A 25,058-nucleotide genomic window follows, 5' to 3' on the forward strand; every position below is an offset into this window, starting at 1 on the left:
CTCCCTTCCCTGTCCTCCACCTCCTTGGTGTGCGCGCTCCCGTCCTCAGCATCGAACCCTTGCATGTGTTTACTGTGTGGGTCACCCCTCTCCGAGGCACGGTGTATGTGACAACACACGGCCTTGGTTTCGGCCCCTGGTCTTTGCTCACTAGCTGGGCAACTTCTCCAAGTGTCCTCATCTGTAAAATGGGTGTCGGCCCCCACCCTCTGAGGTGGGCAGTGGAGAGTCAATGACAAAAGTGTGTAGAGAACACAGCAAGGCAACCGCACATAGTAGGTACTCAACAAATGGGGGTCTTTTATCATGATGTTCTCATAGCGGTTCAGAAACAGTGCCCCTAGGTGGGTTGTTCCAGGCCACCCCTGTCTGACCTGAAATTCTGCCGGACAGCAAACCTCGTAAGGGCGAGGCCTGAGGCTCAGCCAAGTCACCAACCCCAGCGTGAAGGCAGCCCCACGGCTCCAGAAAACGCAGTCTTCCTGTCCCCCCCCCCCCACACCGCTGGCCGGGACACCCAGGCAGAGGGCAGCAATCAGAGGCTTAACCCAGGGCCACAGCTGCCCCTGCCTGTTCTGAATGTGTCCAAGTCCAGGACAGAGCCAGCAAAGGCCCGAGTGGGGTGTGGCACCCCCTCCCACCACCACCAGGTCCCGCCGCACCTCCGGTTCCCGCTGGAAGATGACAACCCGGCCACCCTTGTCGCCTGTGGCCAGCAGCTCTCCGGTATGGTTGAACTCAACAGTAGAGATGATATCGGCTGTGGGGAGTAAGGAGAGACAGGAAGGTGTGGCTCATTAGGACCCCAGTACTGTGCAGCTCAACAGAATAGCCCCCCCTCACCAGAGCCTGCATCCATGGGCTGGGCCACCATCCAGAAGCAGGGGCCCGAGGGTCAGGAGTTCTAACGAGAAGCCGAAGGTCCCCCTGTCCCCTCCCCGCTGGCTACGGGATGGAGACTCGTTCGCAGGCTTGCTTCCCTCTCTCTCCTTCCTGCTTCCTTCCTTCTTGCTCCTCCTTCCAGAAGCAGCTTGGGGGTTTCGTGTGCTGACCAGGTGAATGGGCCACAATCTGACGCTAGCCCTACTCTGGGGTCCACTGGGGCCAGCTATGGTCATCCCTGCCCCCCATGAGTTCCCCATTGGAGGGACCCCCGTAACCTTCACGCATTCCTGGCCTGGACTCTGTAGGCACCAAGTCCAGCTTCAGCACCGGAGACCTACTCTCCAATAAACCACTGCTCTAAATATAGCCCCCACTCCAATCTCCCCCAGCGACCTGAATCACGGCGTGTCTCGGCCCCAAATGCTGCACTGGTCCCCCAAACCAGATGCTGTGCCCTCCCAAAGCCCTCCTGGGCCGCCTCCCCGACCAGGTGGTGGCAGTTCCATCCTCCCCTAGCTCAGGCCCAAGCCTTGGAATCTCCCTGACCCCTTTCTCAGTCTCCCTTTCCATGGGCCGTGCCCCACCCTCCTGGACAGGCCCACCCACATCTCCCCGCCTCTCGCCTGGAAGATTCCAACAGCCCCCTAAAGGATCTCTTTGCTTTCTCCCTGCCACTGCTTATGCTAACCCCAGCAGAGCACGAGGGAGCCCACCCGAAACCCTCTGAGTCAAATCCCCATTTGACCTTGGAGTAAAGCGATGTCTCAGAGGGGTCTAAAGCTTGAGTAGTCTGCAGTCCCCAGAGGCAGAAGCCCAGACCTTGGCCCTTCTCCTGCACCTGCACAGAACATGACCCTGCCTCCCACCCTGGGCTGGGCAATCTCCAGCCCCCGCCCATCGCCACCACTCCCCAGCTCTGGGTTTGGCCACGTGATTTGCTCTGGCCTACGGGACACCATCAGATAAGCCACCATCCTGTCCCTACCAGAAGGACCTGCCCATGCCAGCCCAGCGGTCTCAGGAGGGGGAGAGGAATGCAGCAGAGTCAGCCCCAAGCAGGGCCTCTGCCCACCTGCTCGCCCAGCCCAACCCAGCCCAGATGAGCAGGATCATCAGGTGCTCAAGAAGAAATTGTGGTTGATTGCCACTGAGTTTCGTGTTTTCCACTTGGTAGAAGATAACCCCTCTTACCCCGCCCAGCCTCATCTTCCCTCCTGCCCACCTCGCTCTTCCACTCAGACGGGGCCCCTCGCTGCTTCTCAAAAGACCTGCTATGTCTTATCTCAAGCCCTCAAGTGATTTTCACTTTCCTATTCAATCAACACCTTTTGCTTTTCCAATCAGTGCCTGTTACAGGCAGCTTCTGGCCTGCACTAGCCTTCTGAGCCTTGTAAATGTCCATTTGACAACAAAAGAAATGAAGAGAGAGAAGGTGGTTTAGAAGTGGGATGATGAGCTGGACTTTCCATAGATCACGATAAAAGCACATTTCATTAAACTTAGAAAAACAAGACAAGGAGAGCAGCGGATGGGAATATGTAAATGCTTGCTGAGCACGGAGCGGGGGCATATGTCAGGCCCTCCCCGGGGCCATCCACCCTGACTGAAGAGCACAAGCACACTGGACCCAGAGCCAGAGCCCAGCGGAGCCGGGGTCCCGGACAGCAAGGCAGCAGTCCTCGCTCTTCCTATTAGCAGCCCCTAAGGGGCAAAGAGCAGGATATAAAATTGTGTATAAAATGCTTTTAATTATATACACCAGTGATCACAGCCGTGTTAAATGGCAAACACACTGGGCAGAGGGAAGAAAAGCCGAAAAATGACTACCACCCCCCCCCCCACATTAGCAGACGGTACTTTGGGGTTGCTGCGATAAAATATTTTTGTTTCTTTTTCTACTTTTCTACATTTTCTCAATTTTCTGTAATGAAGGTAATTTTTAATAGCTTTATTGGGATACAACTGATTTACAAAAATGCACATATTTAATATATACAATTGGTGAGTTTGGACATATGCATAATTTATATTGTTTTTACGATGGAAGAATAACAATGCTATTAAATTAAAATGCCAATGTGACCACTGGTACCCAGAGCGAATGCAGTCTATAAATGCTGGGCGGTTACCACAGTAACAGACACTAACGTCTGTAGGCAATTTACAATTTATGTGTCAGTTTCACACACTCGGCCTCTTTTGAAACTCAAGCCAGCCCCTGAGGGGGATATGGCTATTATTTCCATTGGCAGCTGGAGAGATGGAGGACCCTGCGCGAGGCAATCTCGCGAGCTGTTCGAGGGCCAGTGGGAAGTCCTGGGTTGGAGTCTCAGCCCCAGCGCCTTAGCTGTGTGGCCTTGGGTTGGTCACACCACTTCTCTGAGCCTCAGTTTTGTAGCATGGCCATAACAGAGCCTGCATAGGGTTGAAAGCTCCAGTGGGACCACGGGGTGTGTTGGGGAGAAAGGATCACATCTCTGAGGAATGAGGAGTTACCAAAATTAACTGGACAGAAAATTAAAGCTCCCTGTCATCCTTGCTTCTGGCCTCCACAGACTTCCCAATGGTGGGCTCAGAAGTGAGCAAAATGAGTGGTAGCTCAACCTTACTAGGAAAGTTTGGGGGTCCTGACCTCCAGCCCTGCACTGGTCCCATCCTGGGAACATTTAGGGAGTAAGCAGGCCAAGGCATTGCTTCCTCAGACTTTGGGGCTCCTGAATGTTTCACATCTATTCACTGTTACAGGAAGTAACTTCCAGGGCTTACCCTAGGAAAGGTTACCTCCCCCGAGAGCTAGAAATCCTTATCAATAAAACCCTGAATCAGAAAGTCTATTCTCTCATCTTGGAACATCTGACACATCTTCTGCCCCAATACCACCTCCTCCAGGAAGCCTCCCGGAGAGTACTGCTGCCCCCCATTTCAGTGGTCTCCTACAACAACAGTCTAATGCCCACTGTGTGCCCCTCATTGAATGTGGACCCCTTCTTTCATGAGGATGTCCGTATCCATGTTACTTCTCATCTTGACCATGGAAGGAAACCCAGCAGTGCAGTCAATAACATCAGCTCACATGTCTTACATGCTTATCAGCCAGGCACTGTTCTCAATATCTCCATAGGAGCTTTCACTTCTGCTAATAGCCTGGTGGCTCCTGTTGGATCAACTCTCTCACCAATCGCAACTACAAAGCCTGAGCAGAAAAACAATAAAACATAGCTACCTGAACACAGCTACTGTGAAAACACAGCTCAGCAGAAGAACAATTAAAAAAGCTACCAAATGCAGTTGGAACCTGCAGGAAAATTAGCAATCACTCACCCAGTAAGTAACTTTCGTGGCTTTTAGTCTGGGAACAGGCCCCAGTCTGTGCCATGTAGCTGTTGAAACTCAGGTAGAAAGTATTACACTTAAGGCTCAATGAACCAGGTGACAGAGGCTGGGGAAACCATAGTAGTAGACAGAAAGTAAGGTACTAAATTCTAGAAAGGGGGATGCCTGAGAGAGGTCACCAAATACAGCACATAAACTCTGCCCAAATCTTTGGCCATAAAACATGCATACCCATGACAGACTCCAAGCATCCCAGCTAAGGCTAAAAGAAGTGAACTGGAGTTTGTCCCCATCTCCCCAGAAATGGGGTTTGCCGTTGGAGTCAACCAAGTTAACTGCTCACAAATACAAAATAAAACAAAAATGCTCTTTGGAGGAATATCCTAAACATCTAGAATCTCTACAATGCTATCATTCACAATACCCGGGATATAATCCAAAATTATTTTGAAGACACACAAAGGAATAAGAGCACATTGCCCGTACTTAATATAAGGATAATTGACAGAAACTAGCTATGGAATGCCCTGGATGTTGGAGTTAGCAAATGAAAAAAATTTAAAGTAAGAATTATAACTATGTTCAAGGATGTAAAGGAAAATTTGCTCCCACTGGATGAAAAAAAGGGCATTTCAACAGAGAAAGAGAAACAATTTTTAAAATAACCAAGTGGAGGGGTGCCTGTGTGGCTCAGCTGTTGAGCATCTGCCTTCAGCTCAGGTCATGGTCCCAGTGTCATGGGATTAAGCCCCTCACTGGAATCCCTCTTCAGGGGGAGGCCTGCTTCTCCCTTTCCCACTCCCCCTGCTTGTGTTCCCTCTCACTGTCTCTCTCTGTCAAATAAATAAAATATTTTTTTTTAAATAACCAAATGGACATCCTATAACTAAAAAATACAGTATCTGAAACAGAAAGCCATTGAATTGCTTAACTGAAAATTCAAGATGTTGGAAGAAAGACTTAATACACTTGAGAGAAAATAAATTGAAAGAGGAAAGAACAGATCTTCTGGGATCTGTAACTCAACATCAAATGTATAACATACACATAATTGGAGTTAGTAGAGTAGGAGAAAGATTTCAAGGAATAATGACTGACGAAATCCCCAGTATGGGAAAAGACATCAGTGCACACATTTAGGAAGCTCAGTTAACTCCAAAGAGGATAAATACCAAGAAAACCACACCTAACCATTAAACTGCTGAGGACCAAAATAATGGTAACATTTTGTAAGCAGCTAGAATAAAACCATGTTACATTCAGAGGCATCGGGACTCAAATGAATGCTAATTTCTCATCAGAAATACTGGATCCAAGGGTGCCTGGGTGGCTCAGTCAGTTGGGCGGCTGGCTCTTGATTTCAGCTCAGGTCATGATCTTGGGATCCTGGGATCAGCACCATGTTGGGCTCCATGCTCAATGGGAAGTCTGCTTGAGATTGTCACTCTCCCTCTCCCCCTATGTCTCCTATGGCTTGTGCTCTTTCTAAGATAAACAAATCTTAAAAAAAAAAAAAAAAAAAAAGATACTGGAGTCCAGAGTCCAGAAGATGTTCAAAGTGCTGAAAGAGAATTTAAAAATCTGTGAACCCAGAATTCTGTATCCAATGCAAATATTCTTCAAGAATGAAAAGCAAGTGAAGACTCAGTTAAAGCTTTCTGTGGACCAGAAGACTAACCTTGGCACAATCTTGCTGTCCCCTCATCATTCTATCTTTACAGATAAGGACACTGGTCACTTGTCCAAAGTCACACATGCAGCAGGACCTCTGCAGTGGACTTCTGGCATGTCCCTGCACCTGTAGCATAGAGCCTCAGGGTGCCACTGGCTAAAACCTCAGGCTCAGGGTCCCAACTCAGCACCAAATGAGGTCCACCAAGCCCGCCCATGATTGGTGGGTGCTTCAAGTCACCCTATCCTGAGTGAAGAAAAATCCCATGAAAACCTATGCTGTCTTCCACTTGGGAGGTATCCCCTCTGCCTTCTGCTGCAGCTCTGGGGAGTCCCCCAAATGGCAAGGCAGGGTTGGAAGAGGCAGCTTGGACCATGGCACAAGGGGTCACCAGTCAACTCCCTGGAACTGGGCACCACACAGCTCTGGAAGGGGAATCCCAGAGCTATCTGGTCAGGAAAGCCAGAAATCCACACTGTGGTCCAGTATGGGCTTAGGAAGAGGTCAAAGGTGGTGTCCGATATAACCAGCCAAATGACAGGTCCACACTGGGACCAGAACAGGTCACCGTAATAGTTAACCCTCCTGCTACTTCCTGGGAGCTGTTCTAGCACTTAAACATACAACACTAAATTCTCTTTGCTACCAAAAGCTGGAGTGATGCCACTGTCCCCATTGTACAGATGAGGAAACTGAGGCACAGAGATTACTAACTTGCCAAAAGCTGCCAGCTTGGTGTGTAAAGGGCCAGGACTCACTTCTACGCAGGCTGGCTCCACAGTCCTTGAACTTGACACCCAGCCTGGTGCTTCTCTGGATGTTTAAAGGAGTCAGAGGTGGGAGTGGGTGGGTGAAGACACTTCCTGGGAGAAAGCAGGAACTGAGGGGAAGGTCCTCACTCACCCGTTTTCTCCCCAAGCCTAGCGACACCTTCACAGAGCTCCAAAGTACAATTCCTGAAGGCAGGGGACCCAGGCCTGAGACCGGGAAAGCCAGGTGTTGGGGTCTGGCTCTGCTGGGTACACAATAGCTTGTGTCCACGTGCTTCCTGGGGACAAGAGAGAGCCGGCATGGGTCATGCTTGTCCTGTCTGCTGGCTTCCTAAAATGGCAAGGAGAATGCAGGAGAGGGAGAACACTGCACCCGGGGGCCAAGGAAGACCACTAGATACACAGCTGTGACTAAGTCAAGGGTTCTGTGAGGAAAGATTTGGCAGGAGACTTCCGGAACAGCCAGGGAAGGACCCACAAGAAAAACGGGCAGTTGTATCCACCTGCCTTGTCCACCCAGAGCAGACAAAGCCACAAGAAGTAGGAGGTGGCCCATCCAGTGAATGGGGTGGGTCCACAAGACCCAGCTCCAGCCCCAGACCCACTGCCGGCCTCCAGCACGAGCAGGAGGGGGTGCAGAGGGGACATGCCAAGCCTGCTTCGGCCTCTGGACTATTACCTGGGACAGGACAGCTGCTACCACATATATGACAAGGGGGCACTTAGCTCCCTGAAGGTGACCATCGGGGCACGGACCTGTCCAAGGCCTCATCCAGGGCAGGGAAGACTACCTCCCTAAGGCCTGATGAAGGGGAGGAGATACCACCCCAGAGGGCTGAGCTCACCGTCCACGCCTGCCTCCTGCACCTCTGCTCTCGCCTGGGCACCAGCACCCAGCCTGACAGGGATCCTGGCATCATGCTTCTGCTGAACCTCTGCCCCTGCCGCAGAAGTCCAGCCCCGTGTCCAAGCAGGTCTGCAAGAACCTGGACATGGCAGGGGTGGGGGAACAGCTCCCAGGCTGCAGGCAGAGGCTGGGTGGGGACAGCTGGCTGCTGTGGCCAGCTCAGGGAGGTCTCCTTGAATGATGCCGGGGTCACCTGGTCAGAGTACGATATGAAGGGGCTGGTGGGCTGTTTGGGAGGGTCTTGTGCAGTGGGCCCCCACCACCTCCCATCCTGTGGTCAGCTAGCCAGAGCCGGGGATGCCTAGAACGTTTGGCTCACAGAGTGCCCGTGAGAGAGAGGGGTGGTAGAAGGAGGCCTAGGGTGGGGCTGGGTGCTGGGCTGGTGAAGGCTGTCACTCCATGGGACGGTCATTATCTAGCAAATGGGAGATCTGCCTTCAAATCTCAGTCTTCTGAGCTATATGTGCTTGGAAAGCACGTCATCTTTCTGAGCCCATTCAATCATCTGTGAAACAAAGATGGCCATCCACACCTTCCACGGTGGTTGAAAGTGACCTGAGGTCACCTAGCATAGGATGGGCACTGGGTAAATATTAGGTTATGGTCTTAAGGAAAAATATTGGCTAGAGTTTGGTGTTTTTAAGGTAGAGTGTTGGATAAAAGAAAAAAAAAAGTACAGAGTTTCTGTTTGAGATGATGAAAAAGTCCTAGAAATGGGTTTGGTCACACAACAGTGGAAATGTACTTAATGCCACTGAATTGTCCACTTAAAAACGATTAAAATGATACGTTTTATCTTGTGCATATTTTACAAGAAGAAATTTCATTTATTTGGGCCCATCCAGGGACGCCAAAAAAATTTTAACTTAAAAAAAAAAAGAATAGTTAATTTAATTTAAAATTTTAATTGATTTTTAATTAATTTGAATTAATTAAATTTAATTTTAAAAAAGAATAATTAAAAAAAAAGAAGTGAGCACCTACTGTATCCCAAACACTGTTGCATATAGGGGCGCGGTCCATATACGCTCCCCACAGAAAGCTCACTCCCTATGGAAGGGCACAACCAATAAGCAAATTTTCATATAAAAATACATCATTTTTCTGGGGAGGGCATGAGAGCTAAGATGAAAAATAAAAATAAAGGAGATGGAAGGGGCCGGAGGTGGTGTTTTAGTTGGGGAAGTCAAGGAAGACTTCCTGGAGGAGGGGCATTTCAGCAGTGGCCTGAGGAAGCCACACAGATATCAAGGGGTAGTAGCAGGTGCAAAGGCCCGGCGAGGTAGGAATCAGCTTGGTCTGCTGCAGGTAGGCGAGGAGGAAGCACATGCGTGAAGGTGATGGGAAGCAGGAAATGAGCTCAGAGTGGTGGGCCAGGTGGGGAGGTCTTTGGGGGAAGCAGGCCAAGGTAGGACTCAGGATTTGATTCCAGGTGACCCGAAAAACTGCAGAGCATTCTGGGCCAGGGTACCACCAACTAGCAAGGATTGATAGCTGAGGCTACCCATATGTGCGTCTCTCACTAAGGGAGGTGAGCTCTTTTGGGGGTGGGGGGAGCAGAGACACTTCCCCGCCCGGTGCAGGCCTGGCCCGAGCAGCTCCCAGGAAAGGGTTAAGCAGCAGAGATGGCAGGAACCCACTCTGTCCCCACCACCCACATGCCTTCCCTCATTTCTCTGTCTCGCTCTGGTTCCTCAGCTGCTGGGAGAGGCATCACGATGTCTCTGTGGTAGCTGCTTTTATTTTTAACACTTTAAAAACAGAGATATGATTCACGTAACATAAAATTCACATTTCAAATTGTATACTTCAGCAGTTTTTAGTGTAGTCACTGTGTTGTGCAGTCATCGCCCCTACCTAATTCCAGAACATTTCATTCACGCCCCAAGAGAGCCCCTGTGCCTGTTAGCAATCACTCCTCACTCCCTGCTGGGCCCTAATCTGCCTTCTGTCCCTGGGGCTTTGCCTCTTCAGGACACCTGCTCTAACTGGGATCCTAGAGCTCAGGGCCTTCTGTGTCCGGCTTCCTTTCCCTGGCCTGTTCTCAAGGTTCACCCGTGTGCAGGGTACACCACTGCTCCATCCTTTCTTGGCTGAGGACCACTCCGCTGTGATCAAGAATGGGACAGGTCCTGTTCCCTTCCAGCAGAAACGCAGGCCCCAGAAGGCTTGAGTGGGAGCCTGTGAGTGGCCCTGTGCCCTGGGACCCCTGACCCGCTGAGGGGCTGAGCGAGGGCGGGACTGTGCTGCCCCTTCCATGGCTGCTCCCTGAGGCGGGCAGTGTTTAGGGAGGGCAGGGGCTGGGCCTACCAGCTCCTCCCTGCCAGGCCAAATGGGTGCCTGCTGCACAGCCATAAGCCCGGCCAGCCCAGAGGCAGATGGGGACAGGAGGAGTGGGGACAGTGATGGGTTTGCCTATGGTCAGCAGGACCTGGTCAGGCCGCTGAGTCTGACTTCGGGCCAGGGAAGATTGTGCTCAGTACAGGGGCAACTCCCCAGACTGGGCTCCAGGAGAGCCCCCGAGTGTCATTGCTCAATCACACCCCTGTGGGCCCAGAAGTTGGCCAGGGGGCCTGGGGCCAGCAGCTGGTCTTGGGACAGGGCAGGGTGAAAGGGACCCAGAGAAGGCCACCTTCTCCCTGCCCGCTTCCTCACAGCACAAGCTCCAGGAAAAGCGCACACATCATCGTCTGGGCTCCTCTCCTAAAGAGGAAGATTCCCAGGGCCCTGTTCAGACCCAGCGGATCAGAATCTCTTGCTGGCTTTGGAATTTGCATTTTGACAGGCTCTCCTGTGCTATGCCAAGATCTCCAAGCTGCTGGTGAAGCACTGGGGCAGCTGGAGCCTCGGTTTCCCGATCTCTACAGTGGGTACAATGCTATTGTCTCTCAGGGTTGGTTGTAAGGACTTGAGGCAACATATACAAAAGTGTCTGATAACAAGAAACTGGAGAGAAAATGGAGCTGCGATCAGTAGAATGTTGTGATTCTGCACACAAACCAGTAGAATGATCTGGATACCGAGAGGAAGGGCAGAGGGAAGAATTAATACACAGAGGGGGTGGTGTGAGATATGGTGAATTTGCTGTCGGGGGACCTGGCTCTGAACCCCACGGAGTCTCAGCCTCCCCCTCTGTGTAATGGTCGTGGTAAGAGCTGCCCATGCTGGAAGGCTCTGGAAATAGCAACGAGCTTTCACAGGCCAGGATGATGAGCTTGCTGTGGAGGGGAGGATGGAGGCCTAAGGCTGACCCAGACTGACAACCAGGGTCTGGCTGGGCCAGCTGGAGCAGGGCCCTCCCAGCGCCTGGGTCCTATAAGCCCCAGCCATCCAGCTCAGGATGCAGCCAGTCCCTCAGACCCCTGCTGGCAGCCAGGCAACGCCGGGCCAAATGGCCCAGTGACAAGGACACCCTTCAGGCCTCATCACATCAGTGTGTCCATTGGTTCCTTTGTCAGGCCTGCATCTGCTCTGCTCCAGGGCTGGGGCACGGGGCTGGGCACTGAGCTGGGTGCTGACATAATGGCTGGCACAGCCAGCTGGCCCCTCTGTCCTGGTCCCGGCCATCACTACTTCTCTCCTGGGAGATCGGAGCTTCCTGCCTTTGTCCGGCCCGGTCCATGCAGGCCAGAGGGCCTTTTGTGAAGTTGAAACCCCATCACACTGTGACCCTCCCTAAAACCTTCTGTGGCTCCCCATTGTCCTCGCCTGCCTCTCTCTCCCTCCAAACACAACCCCAACCCTTAGCCAGCCTGGACTTTTGTGTTTTCCCAAATGGGACTAGTGGCCACTGACTAAGGGTCAGATCTCATGCTAGGCCACAGGAACCAGCAGGGCACCAAATGGGAACTAAGCGGAACTTGTTCCTCCCAACACCAAGTGTCTGTTGGCGGGGGAGTGTCCACAAAGAAACAAAGAAACACCGCGCACTATACTCTCTCTCCTTCCCCTTCCTCCTAGGAAGTCCCTGCAGCCCACCTTCTGGGAGAAAGTCCAGTGCAAGGTAACAGCGCCTTCCCGCCAAAGTGTGGCAGTGCCTGGACACCCCCAACCATTGTTCTAGCCTTGTCATCAGAGGTGCCCCCCCAGATGCCCAAGGGTGAGGGCATGGCCTTAGCAGCAAGTAGACAGGGTCACTCTAGCTGGGCACTGGCTGAGGACCGCTGGCAGTGGTCCCACTTCCAAAGTTCAGTTTCCTCATCTATAAAACAGGCACGACTATGGCTATGGAATGGGATGTGGCAAGCAAAGGTTAGCATGGAGCCCACTTGATTTTGCCGCTGCTGCCGCTCCTCCACGGGGCCTCATTCACCAGCAAGGAGCACGCTCGGGCCACTAGACTGCCTGCCTTTCTCCCTGGTGGGCCAGAGTCCTGGCTTCCCTGGGGCTCCCCTCTCCCGGCCTTGAGGTGTCCGGGCTATGTGGCTGGCACAGCCACTCTGCTTGTCCAAGGCCATGGACAAGCAGATGTCCCCATCATAGTTTCGCCTGGCACTCTGGCGGAACCCAGGTCCTGGGGGCACATACTCACTGAGAGCCACTGCAGGCAGGGTGCTGGCCAGGAGTCTTCCCTACATGCGGCATTAAGTCCCCACCGTAGCTCTAGGACTTGGGGCCATTCTGCCATCTCCATGCAGGTAAACCCAGGCCCAAGCACATTGTATTCAGCAACTGGTATGCAGATACCAACTGCAGGGCCAACATGGAGACTAACCCTTAAACTTGGTGTCACAATCACCACAAGCATTTCGCACCTATGACCTTACTTAATGGCTGTGATGGCCTTCTGGGGTGGCACAACTCCCCCAACTTATAGATGGGAAAACTGAGGCACCCTAACAGTAGGGTCTGTGCTGTGTTGGTAGATAGCTGACCACTGGCTCTTTGGGGGACGGGGTGGAGGTGGGGAACCAGAGTGAACATGCTGATGTGTGTGTTTGCTAAGCCTGAGACCTCAAGTCATTCACAGTTTAACAATAGGCTTGCAAAATCCCTAAAAACGTAACAGCCAGGGCTGGGGCACCAAATTCTGACACAAGACACCTCTGGCACACCCCAGGCGAGTCCCCCGCACCCATGCCTGCCCAGGTCCTGAATCTGGCCTCAGTCGCAGCCTTCAGCCTCCAAGCGAGACTCCTCCCGCAGCCCCACCGTGGCCCTTGGGGGGCAGCATGACCCCTGGAAGCCCCATGTCTCAATCAGCAGGACCCTCGCCACGGCTTCCCAGCCCCACCTGGCTCAGCCCAGCATCACGGAGGCCAGGACCGAGGCGCTCATGGAGAACAGACCCCAGCCCACTAGGAAATGGGCCAAACATTCATATCTGCCTCACGGGGCTGGGAGGAGTAAATGTGTGAGCCTGAGTTCCTGTTAGATCAGGACCCAGAACAGCCAAAACAACTTTACAGAAAAAGAGCAAAACTGGGAGCCCTACCCAACCTGACTTCAAGACTTGCTATAAAGTTACAATCGTCAGACTGTCGTATTGCTACAAGGACACAATAGGACAACAGAATGGAGAGGTCAGAAATAGACCCACACATCCATGGTCTATGGTTTTGTTAAAGACACCCCAGGCAACTGGATGAAGGAAGGATGGTCTTCCCAATCCATAAATAAACGTATGGGGAAAAAAGTTAACGTTAATCCTTAATTTACGTACAAAAAAACCCCCGTACAAAATTATGTCGGAATAAGTCACAGACCTAAATAGAAAAGCTAAAACTACAAAACAACCAGACAAAAATAGAGGAGATAATCTTTGCAGTTTTGATTTCTTAGACAAGACCTAAAAAGCATGAATGGCCAAAGAAAAAATAATAATAAGTTGTACTTGATTGAAATTTAAAGCTTTGGGGTGCCTGGATGGCTCAGTGGGTTAAAGCCTCTGCCTTCAGCTCAGGTCATGATTCCAGGGTCCTGGGATCGAGCCCCACATCAGGCTCTCTGCTCCACAGGGAGCCTGCTTTCTCCTCTCTCTCTGCCTGCGTCTCTGTCTACTTGTGATCTCTCTCTGTGTCAAATAAATAAATAAAATCTTAAAAAAAAAAAAGACATTTAAAGCTTTGTTCTTTGAAAGAGACCATTATAAAAACAAAAAGGCAAGCCACAGATTGAGAGGAAATATCCACAACATGTATGGCGGACAAACCACCCATATCCAGAGTGTACACAGACCTCGTATAACTCAGTAATAAGCCTGCAAACCACTTAAACAAACATGAGTAAAATATTTGATAGAGAAAAAATACTTTGCTCTTAGAGCAAAATATATGAATGGCTAGTAAAGACATGAAAAGTTGCTCCAATACCATTGCTCACCAGAGAAATGCACATTTAAATCCCAGTGAGAGGGACACCTGGGTGGCTCAACTGGTTAAGCAACCAGCTCTTGGTTTTAGCTCAGGTCATTGTCTTAGGGTCGTGATATCGAATCCTGCATTAGGTTCTGCGCTAAGCATTGAGTCTGCTTAAGATTCTCTCTCTCCCAGGAGGCCTGGGTGGCTCAGTCGGTTCAGCATCTGCCTTTAGCTCAGGTCATGATCTCAGGGTCCTGGGATCAGGTCCCACCTCAGGTTCTCTGCTCAGTGGGGAGTCTGTGTCTCCCTCTGCCCCCCTCTCCCAGCTCATGCTCTTGCTCTCTCTCTCTCTCTCTTCCTCTCTGACAAATAAATAAAGTCTTTAAAAAAAAAATTCTCCCTCTCTTGTTCCCACTGCTCCTCTCATGTTCTTGCTCTCTCTCAGAAAAATAAATAAAAACAAACAAATAAATAAATAAATCACACTGAGATGCCAGTAGACATCCAAGATAAGGACTGAAATTAAACAGACTGATAATCCCAAGTTGGTGAGAGTGTCCCACAACTGAAAATCTTCCCCGCTGGTGGGAACGCACAGCGATTTCAGCCCTGTAGGTAAGAGCTGGGTGGCTTCTTGTAGAGCTCAGCACATGCTGCTCATATGACCCAGCCATTTCTGGTCACCAAGAATAACAAAGCTCATGAACATGAAGACTTGCCTACACATGTTCCTAGCAGCTTTACCGACAGCGGCTCGAAACTGGAAATGATGCGCCAACAGGTGAACGCAGAAACAAACTGTGGTACATCCATACAGTGGAATGCCGCTCAGCCATCAGGATGGACACGCCAGTGAGACACACAATGGGGGGGGCGGAGTCTCAAGTGGATTATGCCCAGCGAAAGAAGCCAGACAAAAGCACATGTGGTCCATGTATTTGAAGCTCCAGGAAAAGCAAATCAATATACAGTGTCAGAAGGCAAATCAGCGGTCGCCAGGACACAGGGCACAGTCCGAGAGAGATGGCGCCAGAGAACAAGGAAACTTCTGGGGGTGACGGGAATGTTCTGAATCCTAATCGTGATCCTAATCATCAGACTCCTAATTGTAATCCTAATCGTTAGAACGCCGCAGTTTATAGCACTCACTAACACCGTTTTTAAGTTTTTATTTGCAGTAAAGGGGAAAGGGGGAGGGGAAGCCACCACGGCAGGCACCTACCCTGCTCTGAATCCTCCAGAGTACTGATGGTTTAATACCCTCAGGGCTCTAGAGACAAGCCGACCACCCGAATAATTACATTAAGGGAAACAATCATTCGGTGCATTTTTCATCAACTGAGATCATTCATATTTATCAAGCTGCTAATTCATCTCGATTTGTCTAAGAAGGTCTGACCCACCCATGCCTGGGCATGAGAAATGCATTGTGCCAGGCACTCAGCAGAATCTCATTAATTGCATGTTGAATTAATTAATAATTGTCCTGCTTCCCCCAGTGCACGGAGTTCATCAAAGGCCAACAGAAAGCCAGAAGCCAGCATGGGTAGCCTGAGCTGACCTCTGGAGAAGCCCAAGATGCCCCCGCTCCATGGATAAAGCCTTTTCCAGGGTACTCTCAGATCCTGAGGCTTGGACCAGCAAGCAAAGGCAGAGTCAGGACCATTTTGATGTGATATGAGGGGTCCGGCTGGGCCATACAGCAGTGAAGCTTGAAAACCCGTGGGCAGCCAACACGGCATCAAAAGCAAGCTTCCACCAGAAATGTCCAGTCTAACCGAATGACAGAAGTCTGAAGCTGGATAAAACAGCAGGGGACAGTTGAGCCAAAGCGTGGGGGTCTTGACTGGAGGGGTCTCAGGTCAAGCCAGTCGGAGCTGGTATTTTCCTCCTAACCTACCTCCTTTGGGATGCTGTCTAAGATACCTTGTCAATGGAAAGTGACCCAGGGAGGGGGACACACGCTTTCTCTTTTAGCTTCATCCTGAGCCTCTTCGATCCCCTAAACCAGCAGTTCTCAGATGTGGTCCAAGGACCCCTGGTAGCTCACGGGGTCCTATTTTTTTCCAAATACATATGTGCATGGGATTGTTTGTTCTACCATTTCAACCGGACAACAGATCCGAACAGGCTGAGTGCAGAAGCAGGGGCAAGGATCCTGCTGTCATCTATGAAGCCAGACAGGACAGACATGCACAAAATGCTACTCTTCTCATGAATGTTTTTTTCATTTCACACAGTAATTTTCCAGGAAAAGAAATTATTTATGTTAACATATAATGGGCTTATTATTCTTGTTTTTAAATGAACAGATGTGTAAATCTTTTAATGTCTCAATTTTCATTTCTAATATGGTCAATATTGATGGTGATACCCCTCATATGCAGAAGCTCTTAGGGAATCCCCAATAATTTTTAAGAGTATAAAGGGCTCCTGACACCTAAAAGGTTGACAATCACCACCCCTATAATTATGCTGGGCAATTTGGGTGTTTGATCTATTAACATGTCTACTAATCCACGAATCTCTCCTTAGTCCTTTGAGCTCTTGAGTTCATCAAGGACTCTCCCATGTTCCTACGTTGGTGCCATTTGTCGCAAGATGTTCCAGAGCCGAATGGAAACGTGAAGGTGAGCCAATGAGAACCTGACAGCAAACATCCCAGAACCAAAGCTCGCATGGGCAGCCTTGCTGCTCCCGTCTTAGACAATGCCTTGCCTCTGCTCGCAGAGTTGTTGTGGTCAAGGGAGTGAGGGAGGGAAACTGAGCCAGAAGGGGACAAGAAAACATCTCAAAGGAGAAAAAGGATCTCAGCTCATATAGACATTCTGCCAGAAGCCACAGTGTGTCCAGTACACATTCTGGCCAAACGGTGCATGGCTGCATGGTGCATGGGCCACAGCTGGCTGCTGCATGGTGCACGGGGCAGGGCTGGATGCTACAATCAGTATTTGGCCAAAAGCAAATGTCACTGCCATAGAAAAAACTTTTGGGTATGAGAATAAATCTGAAATCTTATCCAACATTTGAGTCATGAATCTTACTGGAAATGTTAGCACACTATTCAGCTCACTTGTCCTTCTGGAAAAAGCTGGCGAGGTTGACAACATTTCTCTCCATCCCCTGGACCCAGCTGACGGTGAGGATGAGGTTTCACAGATGGACACTTTTGGAAAGTGCCTGAGTACTTCCAGCCTTCAGAATGCCTCCCTCTGCTATACACTTAGTTGCAATACTTCTGTCCACACTTGCCCAGTGGTCATTATGCATGAAGACTATACTAGCAATCTCGGTGATTCTGGACCACTGATCCCTGAGAGTTTGGATGACAATTAGGCAGTCCCTCAGCCTTCCAGAGACCATGGGCAAGGTCATGTGTGGAAGAGCAGCTTGGGGCCCCAGGCAGAGCCCTGCAACATGGCCTGAGATGTCCTAGAGCTGGGCTTGAGAGCTCCGGTCTCTCGTGCAGCATCCTGACAGCCCTCCATTGTCATACTTTATCCAAGTGGCTCCAGGGGCCACAGATCAGCTCCAAAGTGCCCTGGCTGGGAGCTCACAGAGGAAAGTCATGAGCAAGACAGGGGAACAAGCCATCTTCCAGCTGCACAAACAGCAGAATCTAGGAGCGGAGCCTCCCACCCGGACACAGCAGTGGAGGGTCCCGCCGAGTGTGTTGGTGTGATGATAACAACGGCTGCCACTTAAGTCGCCGGCAGCCAGACACAGTGCTGGAAGCTTACACACCTCGGGCAGTAGAGCAAAACAGTCAGTGGCCCCAGTGTCACAGCCAGAGGACCCAGCTTCAGATCCTGGCTCTGACATGGATTAGGTGTGTGATGTTGGGCCAGTTGCTCAACATCTCAGTGCCTTGGTGTCGTCATCGGTACACCAGGGTTGCCAATACGGTGGGTGTCAAGTTCCATATGGGGTCGAGGGGGTGACAACCAGCGACATTCTTAGAACACTGGCTGGGGTGCCTTTCCTTGCTCTGACCCATCTCTTCTGACCCACCAGCAACCCGGGAGGTGAGTGAGCATTGTGATCTCCACTTGAGGTAGAAGAAAAGCCACCCTGGAAGGCTGAAGGGCCCTGTCCAAGGTCCTGAGGCAGATACAACTGGGCTTCGCACACATATCTGCCAGACCCCAAGCCCTCCGCACTTTACATTTTACCTGCAGCTTTTTAGTAAAGTCGTTCCTGTTTCACCAAATCAAAAAGAAGCTCCTCTTTGCTATTTTAGACCCAAGATGGAAAGTAGGATGAACTGGTAGGTGGGGTGCTTGGCTCTGCCCCTTCCTAGGCTTACGTCCTCAGTGTTCTCATCTGCAAAATGAGCACAGTGCTACCTTCCTTCTTTTTCTCCTTGCCTTTTCCTTTCTTCCTTCCCCCATTCTTTCGTTATAGCAGACATACTGTGCCACCGCACTAGAGCTCCCAGTGCCGTCGAGGAGTCAGGGAGGCAAACAAGCAAACGTGGTATGGTCAGTGCTTCAATGGAGAGAGACATGGGGACTGGGAGAACCCAACCAGGGCAATTAGGGATCGCTTCCTGGAGGAGGTGCTATTGAAGCTGGGTCTTACAAGGTCAGTATGAGCAGGAACCCAGCTGGTGGGAAGGCATTCCGGTGGCCAGGGGCATGCACAGACATGGCGGGTGCACCCAGCCGTGGAGGCGGGGAGGCAGACAGGGTCCTCAAAAGCCACCTCTCTCCAAGGCTCTGAAGGGCCCTGCTGAGAAAGATCAACTGAGTCAGGAAATCTGCATCCTCTTGCCTAACTCATACGTTGCAGGACCAGCTGGGAAATCAGGAGACGGAGGAGCTGTAAATCCTACTGAGGCCAGAAGGATACCCTCGGGACTAATTAGAACCACAGAGAAGTCGGAGGGTCTCAGTTACTGCCCTCGGTGGGAAGCGCGTCCCCATGTCTATGGGACTTAATCTGTGATTAAGTCCGCCAGGACACCGCTGGCGGGGCAAGGTGCTACAGAGACATGGGGTCTCGGAGCAATTCTATCTCACTTAGACGGGCAGACTCTTCATGTGAGGGGTCAAGCCTTGGAGACAGAGATGTGGGACTGCAGCGAAGCCCCCTTCAGGAATCGGTCTGGAGACAAGAAGAGGAAGAACCACTCCGCCCTTCTCCTCTCCTCCCGCCACTCCCCTGTGTTTTATTTAATTAAAAAACATGTAAGACAAAGGAAATGATGCTGAGATCACAACTGTGTTTCCAAGCATGTTCACCTGAAGCATGCTGGCGCGCCCTTTGAGCGCCAAGCCTATTCCTTGGGAAGGGAGAGGGTATTTAGTCCTGGGGGGTTCAGTGTATGAGAGGACTACCTTCTGCCTTTCCACCACATGACTGTCACGGGGGTGGGAGCACTGGTGCAGAGTCCGGGGCCCCAGATGCCTCCCAAGGCTGCCAGCACCTCAATGTTTGACCTGGTTGTCTGTGAAGCGGGCAGTGGGAGCTGGATCAGGACAGGAATTCCGCAGCTCTACAACTTCCCAACGCACACGGGGTTGGGAGAGATGGGAAGGTGCAGCATGGGCCTCCCACCAGAACGTCTCCAGATCAGTCCCCTCTGTCTGACAATCACCGAGGCAGGAGAAGCAGACGCCGTGACTTCGGAGTGGCAACCGTAGCTCCTGGGATACGCCTTGCCCCTGATACTCAAGTGTACCCCCGTGTGCCTCTCACAACATCCGGGGGGGGGGGGGCCAGAACTGTTGCTCTTCTCTTGTAAAGATGAGCAAAGGCAGACCCAGAAGCGTGGCGGGGCTTGCCCGCAATTTCACACAGCTGGTCGAAGGCCAGTGCCGCTGGGAGCTCAAGGAGCGGGGTGCGAGGGGGAAGGACCCAGGTCTACCTAAGACTCCCAGACTCCACGTCCCACCCAGACCCTGGGCTGAGCTCCAGCCTCTGTGGCAGACCCCACTTCCAAACCGCCCCTCCTGACCCCTTACAGCTTGGTTCTGATCAGCTGACAGTGACCGACCTCCTGCCACTCTCCAGCAGAGAGGTCAGGCCCCCGCAGTCTCCCCGGAGTGCATATCCTTGCTGGTCACACTGTGTCTGGGGTTAGTTACCACTGCATTTCTGGCACTTGCATTAGGAATGTGTATGCAGCATGTCAGCGACCCTCCCACACCTCCTCTAAGGTAATTATTACAATACCCACTTCTCAGATGGGCAAGCTGGGGCTCAGAGAGGTTCAATTGCAGAGCCAGCGACCAAGCCGGGACTAGAAACCACCTGTGGTGTCCCAGCTCCTGGCTTGCTTCTGACTCCCTCCTGGGGGTGCTCAGTGTTTGTCTCTACTGGAGGAACTGGTGTCCCTGGACACGGACTGTGGAAATTTCCTTCCTGAGCCAATAAGTCGGGTTGCTCCTAAGTTCTGAACTCTGTAGCAGGCCTCTGGAGAGTTCCGTTGAGAAAAGGCAGGTGTTCAGGTTCCCCTTCCCCAGGCCTGCTGAAGGTGTCTTCATCTTCCTGCCATCCAAGTTCCTGGGGAACACCAGGTCCTCCTGACCCTCTCTGGCTCCCAGGCCAGACGAGGGGCTGGCACACAGAAAGCATCCTGTAAGTGTGTGCTGAACCTGTGCTTCCACAGCCAGGAAAGCAGCTACTATAGATTTTCCAGCCTGCCCTACCAGAACCAAGCCCACAGGGAGGCACTGTCCCTGATGACCTTGAGCGTCCACACAGCCCTTTGCAGAGTTGAGTGGTGTTCGCTTCCTGGGTTTGGTGGAACGGCTGCCCCAACAGCTTGCTGGCCATCCTAAGACAGAGGAAATGAGACTTGGGGGCACGACATTCATTTCCCTGCAGAACAACTTTCCCGCCAGCAGGTGCATCAAAATCTCCCGGGGGCTTGTTAGATGATGGGCCCTGACATTTCTGCATTAGGGGGCAGCCAAGAATCTGTATCCGATGGGCTCCTCGAGGGAGGTTGGCACCCAGGGAAAGCGGGACTGCAGCGGGCATGAGGGCGGGTAGGTATGGAATAGCAGGGTGGGTTCGGGGCACCAAGTGATTGCAGCGGAGGTCCTGATGTGCAGTGAGCAGACCAGGGGTGTGTGGGGAGAGGCAGGCGGGGGGGATTGCTATGGGAGAATGAACTGAGGTTCACGGGTGTGAGGTTCTCAGAAGAGTGTCTGGCATAGAATGAGCGCGAGAATCATCCGGGTTCTCACGGCCTTCACTGCCCTGTGCCAGGCAGTGAGTAGGGGGTCATTTCCACAACCTCCTTCAATTCCAAAACTGCTGTGTAAGACAGCTGCTATTCTGTTAGTCTCCCTATGACAGAAGAGTTAAAGGACTCGCCCAAGGTCACAGGGCTCTGAAGTAGAAGAGCTGGGTAAGGTCAGCCAGGAGGCTCCTAGAAGACCCCTCTGCCCTTCTTTCCTGTCCCGAGGGAGCCCAGCCACCTCCTACCTGCTCTGTTGTGAACAGAAAGGGCAGCCTCAAAGCTGGCTCTTAGCAGGCCCTTGACAATGGTTTGCTGAACAAATGAATGGATGAATAAATGAATGAACAAATGGATAAATGGGGTGGAGGGGGGATGCAGGGGCGAATGAATGCCATGGGGAGAAAGAACCTTCTCATCCAGCTCAAAGGCAGAAGGAAGATCCCCAGTATAATGACGGGGAAGGACAACCCCGTGCCCGCAGTAATACAAGCTCTTTCATTACTGTTTATGGTTTCCTGGGCCCATTAGCAAGTCTTCCAGGCTCCTGGGGGTGATTAGATTGGGGAGGGGTCAGGCCTGCTCCCCAGGCCACACCGAAGGGTCCAGGTCTGGGAAGCATCCCATCTTGAATCCAGATGCTGACATGACAACATTAAAAAAAAAAAAAACCACCTCATTTGCAAACTCAAATTAGCGCTGTCCCAATGATCATATACAAGAAGGATGGGCATATAAACGGAGCCGTGAGCAAGCATGACCAAGGGTAATGGCATCACCAAGGAGCCAGGAGAGCTCATAAAGAAGGGTTTTTGTCACTGAAACCCATTTGGTGACTTAGAGACTCAGCTTGATTCTTTGTTCCGTACCCTGGAAGGGGTCTCTGCTTCTCTTACTTATGGATGATCATCCTCGATAATAATATAAAGGTGTACAATATGGACATAAATATACAATCATGATAATCACAGGTGCGACAATGAGACTTAGCATTTATTAAATAAGCGCTTGTGTCAATCCCGGCCCTATTCAGAGCATGGGATGAGCATTACCACATCTACTTTTGAACAAGACATTCTTGTCTTTCTGCCATCTTTCAGTTTGCCCTTCTGAAGGCATCTGACTTACTTGTTTATAAAGTAAACCCCTGCCCAGTCCCGGCCAAAGGGGTCGGAAGCCCAGCGGACATGGACCAGGAGACGCAGCTGAGTTGGTGTGCCTTCCATAGAGCCCACTATTGGTGCAGGCATTTTGCTGCCCAGAAAAAGACAACCACATCTCAGCTTGCTCACATCTTCATTGGTACTGTGGCGAGGTAACATATTACTGTGGTGGCCTGGACAGTCACCCTGCAAGACACGTGTCCACGTTCTAACCCCCAGAACCCTGTATGTGTGGCTTTAATTATAAAGAGGGTCTTTAATTATAAAGAGGGTCTTTGCAGACATAATAGAATTAAGGTTCTTGAGATGAGGTCATCGCAGATTATCTGAGTGGACCCTAAGTCTAGCGGCAAGTGTCCTTGTAAGAGACACTGTATGATAGAGGGGGCAGAAATTGGGGTGATGTGGCCAGAAACCAAGTCATGCCTCCAGAAGCCAGCAAAAGCAAAGAAGAACCTTTCCCAGAGAGTGCGTAGTCCTCCCAACACCCTGATTTCAGCCTTCTAGCCAGTGGAACAGTGAGAAAATAAATTTCTGTTGTTTTGAGCCGTTGAGTTTGTGGTAATAAACAGGACAGCCCCAATAAACAAATACACTTACTAATCAGAAATGATCAGCTTCCTGACCTGGTGAACAAAGACCCAGAAAAAAATCATGACATAGGGAGTTAATCAGGAGAAAGGGGGCTACTCCTCTAAAATTCCAACAGGTTCTATGAGCATTTATTGCTGAAAACCCAGCGTTTTGAAGTTAAATACTCTTAGCCAATGGACAGAAAAGTCCTAAAGCTATTTTAAACTACTCAAAAGTGGAAAAAAAAAACTTAATCAACAGGGTATAAAGTCATCCCCGGGAGCTGCACTGCCCAGGAGAGTGGCGACCAGCCACGGTGGGCCACAGAGTCCCTAAAACGTGGCTAGCCTGAACAGAGATGTGCCGTAAGCATAAAACACACAACAGATTTCAAAGATCTCGTATGAAAAACAGAATGTGAAATCTCAGTAATATACTGATTCTACGTTGATCATATTTTGGATGTGTAAAGTAGTTATTAACATTAATTGCACCTGTTTCCTTTTCGTTCCAATTTTAGTATATGTGCTGCTGAAGTGAGGAATCACCTGTTTCCTTTTACGTGTGTAATGCCGCTACTAGAAAACCCGGAATTCCCCGTGGGGCTCTGTGACATCCTATCGCTCAGTGCTGAGTTACGGGATGCCAAAAATCTGGTGACTACTGGAAGTTTAAAAATTGCCATTTGACTGGTGAAAAAAAATTTAAATGGCAAAAAAGAGTAGGATCCCAAAATGATGCAACACCACCACAAAGGGATCAAATGTAAAACTGATCAGCTAACAGAACTGACCTCATGGTGTCCCTTACCTACCACCCTATGTCAGTGATTCTTTACCACGTGACCACGCCTCCACGCTTCATTCAACTGATTGGATCAAGAGATGCACACTCCCCCTTGGAGGCAGCCAATCACCAGACAGCCCAGAGACCTAAGCCAATCATGTTGCTCTCCCTGGAGGGGGCTCGTGAAAGGTAGTGGGCTATAAGTTCAGCAGGTGTAAGAATTCCTAGAGATTGCAAAACCTGTAAGCCAAGTCCATGAGAAACAAGAATAATCCAGAGCAGGGCTGGCCCATTTCAGCAGTGCTTGTTAAGAATGTAGATTCCTTGGCCCTGTCCCCAGTCTGGGTGGGACCTGGAAAGCTGGGTTTTAAACCAGCCCCTGAGCATGCCTGCCACAGAAGTCTGAGAAACCCCAAGGGCAGTGGAAGGGTCGGTGGGAGGGAGGATGGAACAGATCAGGGGACAGGTGCCTTGGGTCCAACTCAAGGGGCCAGAGCCAGCCAGGAACATCCCTGCCTCGGGGTCCCCAACAGGATCCCACAGCACCCTCACCACAAAGCCCCCATCCAGTGTGGCCTCAGAGCTTCCCGGAAAGCTGGCTAGTGGGTGCCAGGATCTCTGCCCCCTCAATTGAGCAGATGGATCTGCAACGCTCCTCCTGTCCTTCATTTCATCTGTTTGATGAAAACTTCATTTCACCTCCACCTGAAGTCCTCACTGGTTCCAGAGTGGAGGACAATCTCTGAGGAAGCAGAGTTTATAGGAGGAGCTACTCCGGTGTCCCCATCTGAGCCTCACAGGTCCCTCAGATGCCCTTAAACAGAGGGTCCCAGCTCCATGCCACCAGCAAGCCAGCAAGAGATGGGCATGCCTGCTTAGAACTGGGCTCCCCCGAGCTCAGAGCCGCTTTCTGCGGGGCTGGCGGCTGACGGCCTCTCCGAACTAATGGAGCCACGTATAACTGTAATTACACCAGCTCACGAGTCTGCGCGGGGTGCTGGGCGTGCTTGTTCACGCACAGCCTAATGAAGCATCCCATGTTCTACAAACCTTGCTGTGTGATTTAATTAACCCTCTGCTCCAGGCGTGCCCTCATCACCCACAGCAAAGGAGGGAACCCCAGCCCGACTCGGGGAGCAGCAGCAGGGACCGTGTAAACTGGGGGTAGGTCTGGAACTGGGAGGTCTGGAACTGGGACAGGGGAGCTCATGCACCAGCTAAGGGGCTCTGGGATTTGAGTTTGGGTTGAAATGAAAGAAAAAATATAAAGATAAAGGGGGATGGGGATGCCAGGTGACAGCATTTGGAACAGGGGCAGGAAGGTTGGACATGAAGGAAGGGGCCGTCGGGGGGTCATTCTGGCTGGTGTGTGGACAGATCTTGGTTGACCATGCCGTGGTGTGGTGTGTCTAGAGCCAGGGAGATGAGGATGAAACTCAACTCTGCCACTAACCACAGGAGCAAGTCTGGGCAAGTGGCTC

At 51.2% G+C, this 25,058-nt stretch overlaps 1 protein-coding gene across 2 annotated transcripts in view; it reads right to left on the minus strand.

Annotated features, from left to right (window-relative positions):
* The window catches only part of PPP2R2C (protein phosphatase 2 regulatory subunit Bgamma), a 125,943-nt gene that overhangs the window by 47,090 nt on the left and 53,795 nt on the right, over positions 1-25,058 (minus strand). For both annotated transcript variants that reach the window (XM_059165694.1, XM_059165703.1), the window contains exon 2: positions 663-760. In XM_059165694.1, coding sequence (XP_059021677.1) covers positions 663-760 — 98 coding nt within the window. The remainder of the gene's footprint in view (positions 1-662; positions 761-25,058) is intronic.

This window comes from Mustela lutreola, chromosome 1, assembly GCF_030435805.1.
Source record: "Mustela lutreola isolate mMusLut2 chromosome 1, mMusLut2.pri, whole genome shotgun sequence".
NCBI lineage: Eukaryota > Metazoa > Chordata > Mammalia > Carnivora > Mustelidae > Mustela > Mustela lutreola.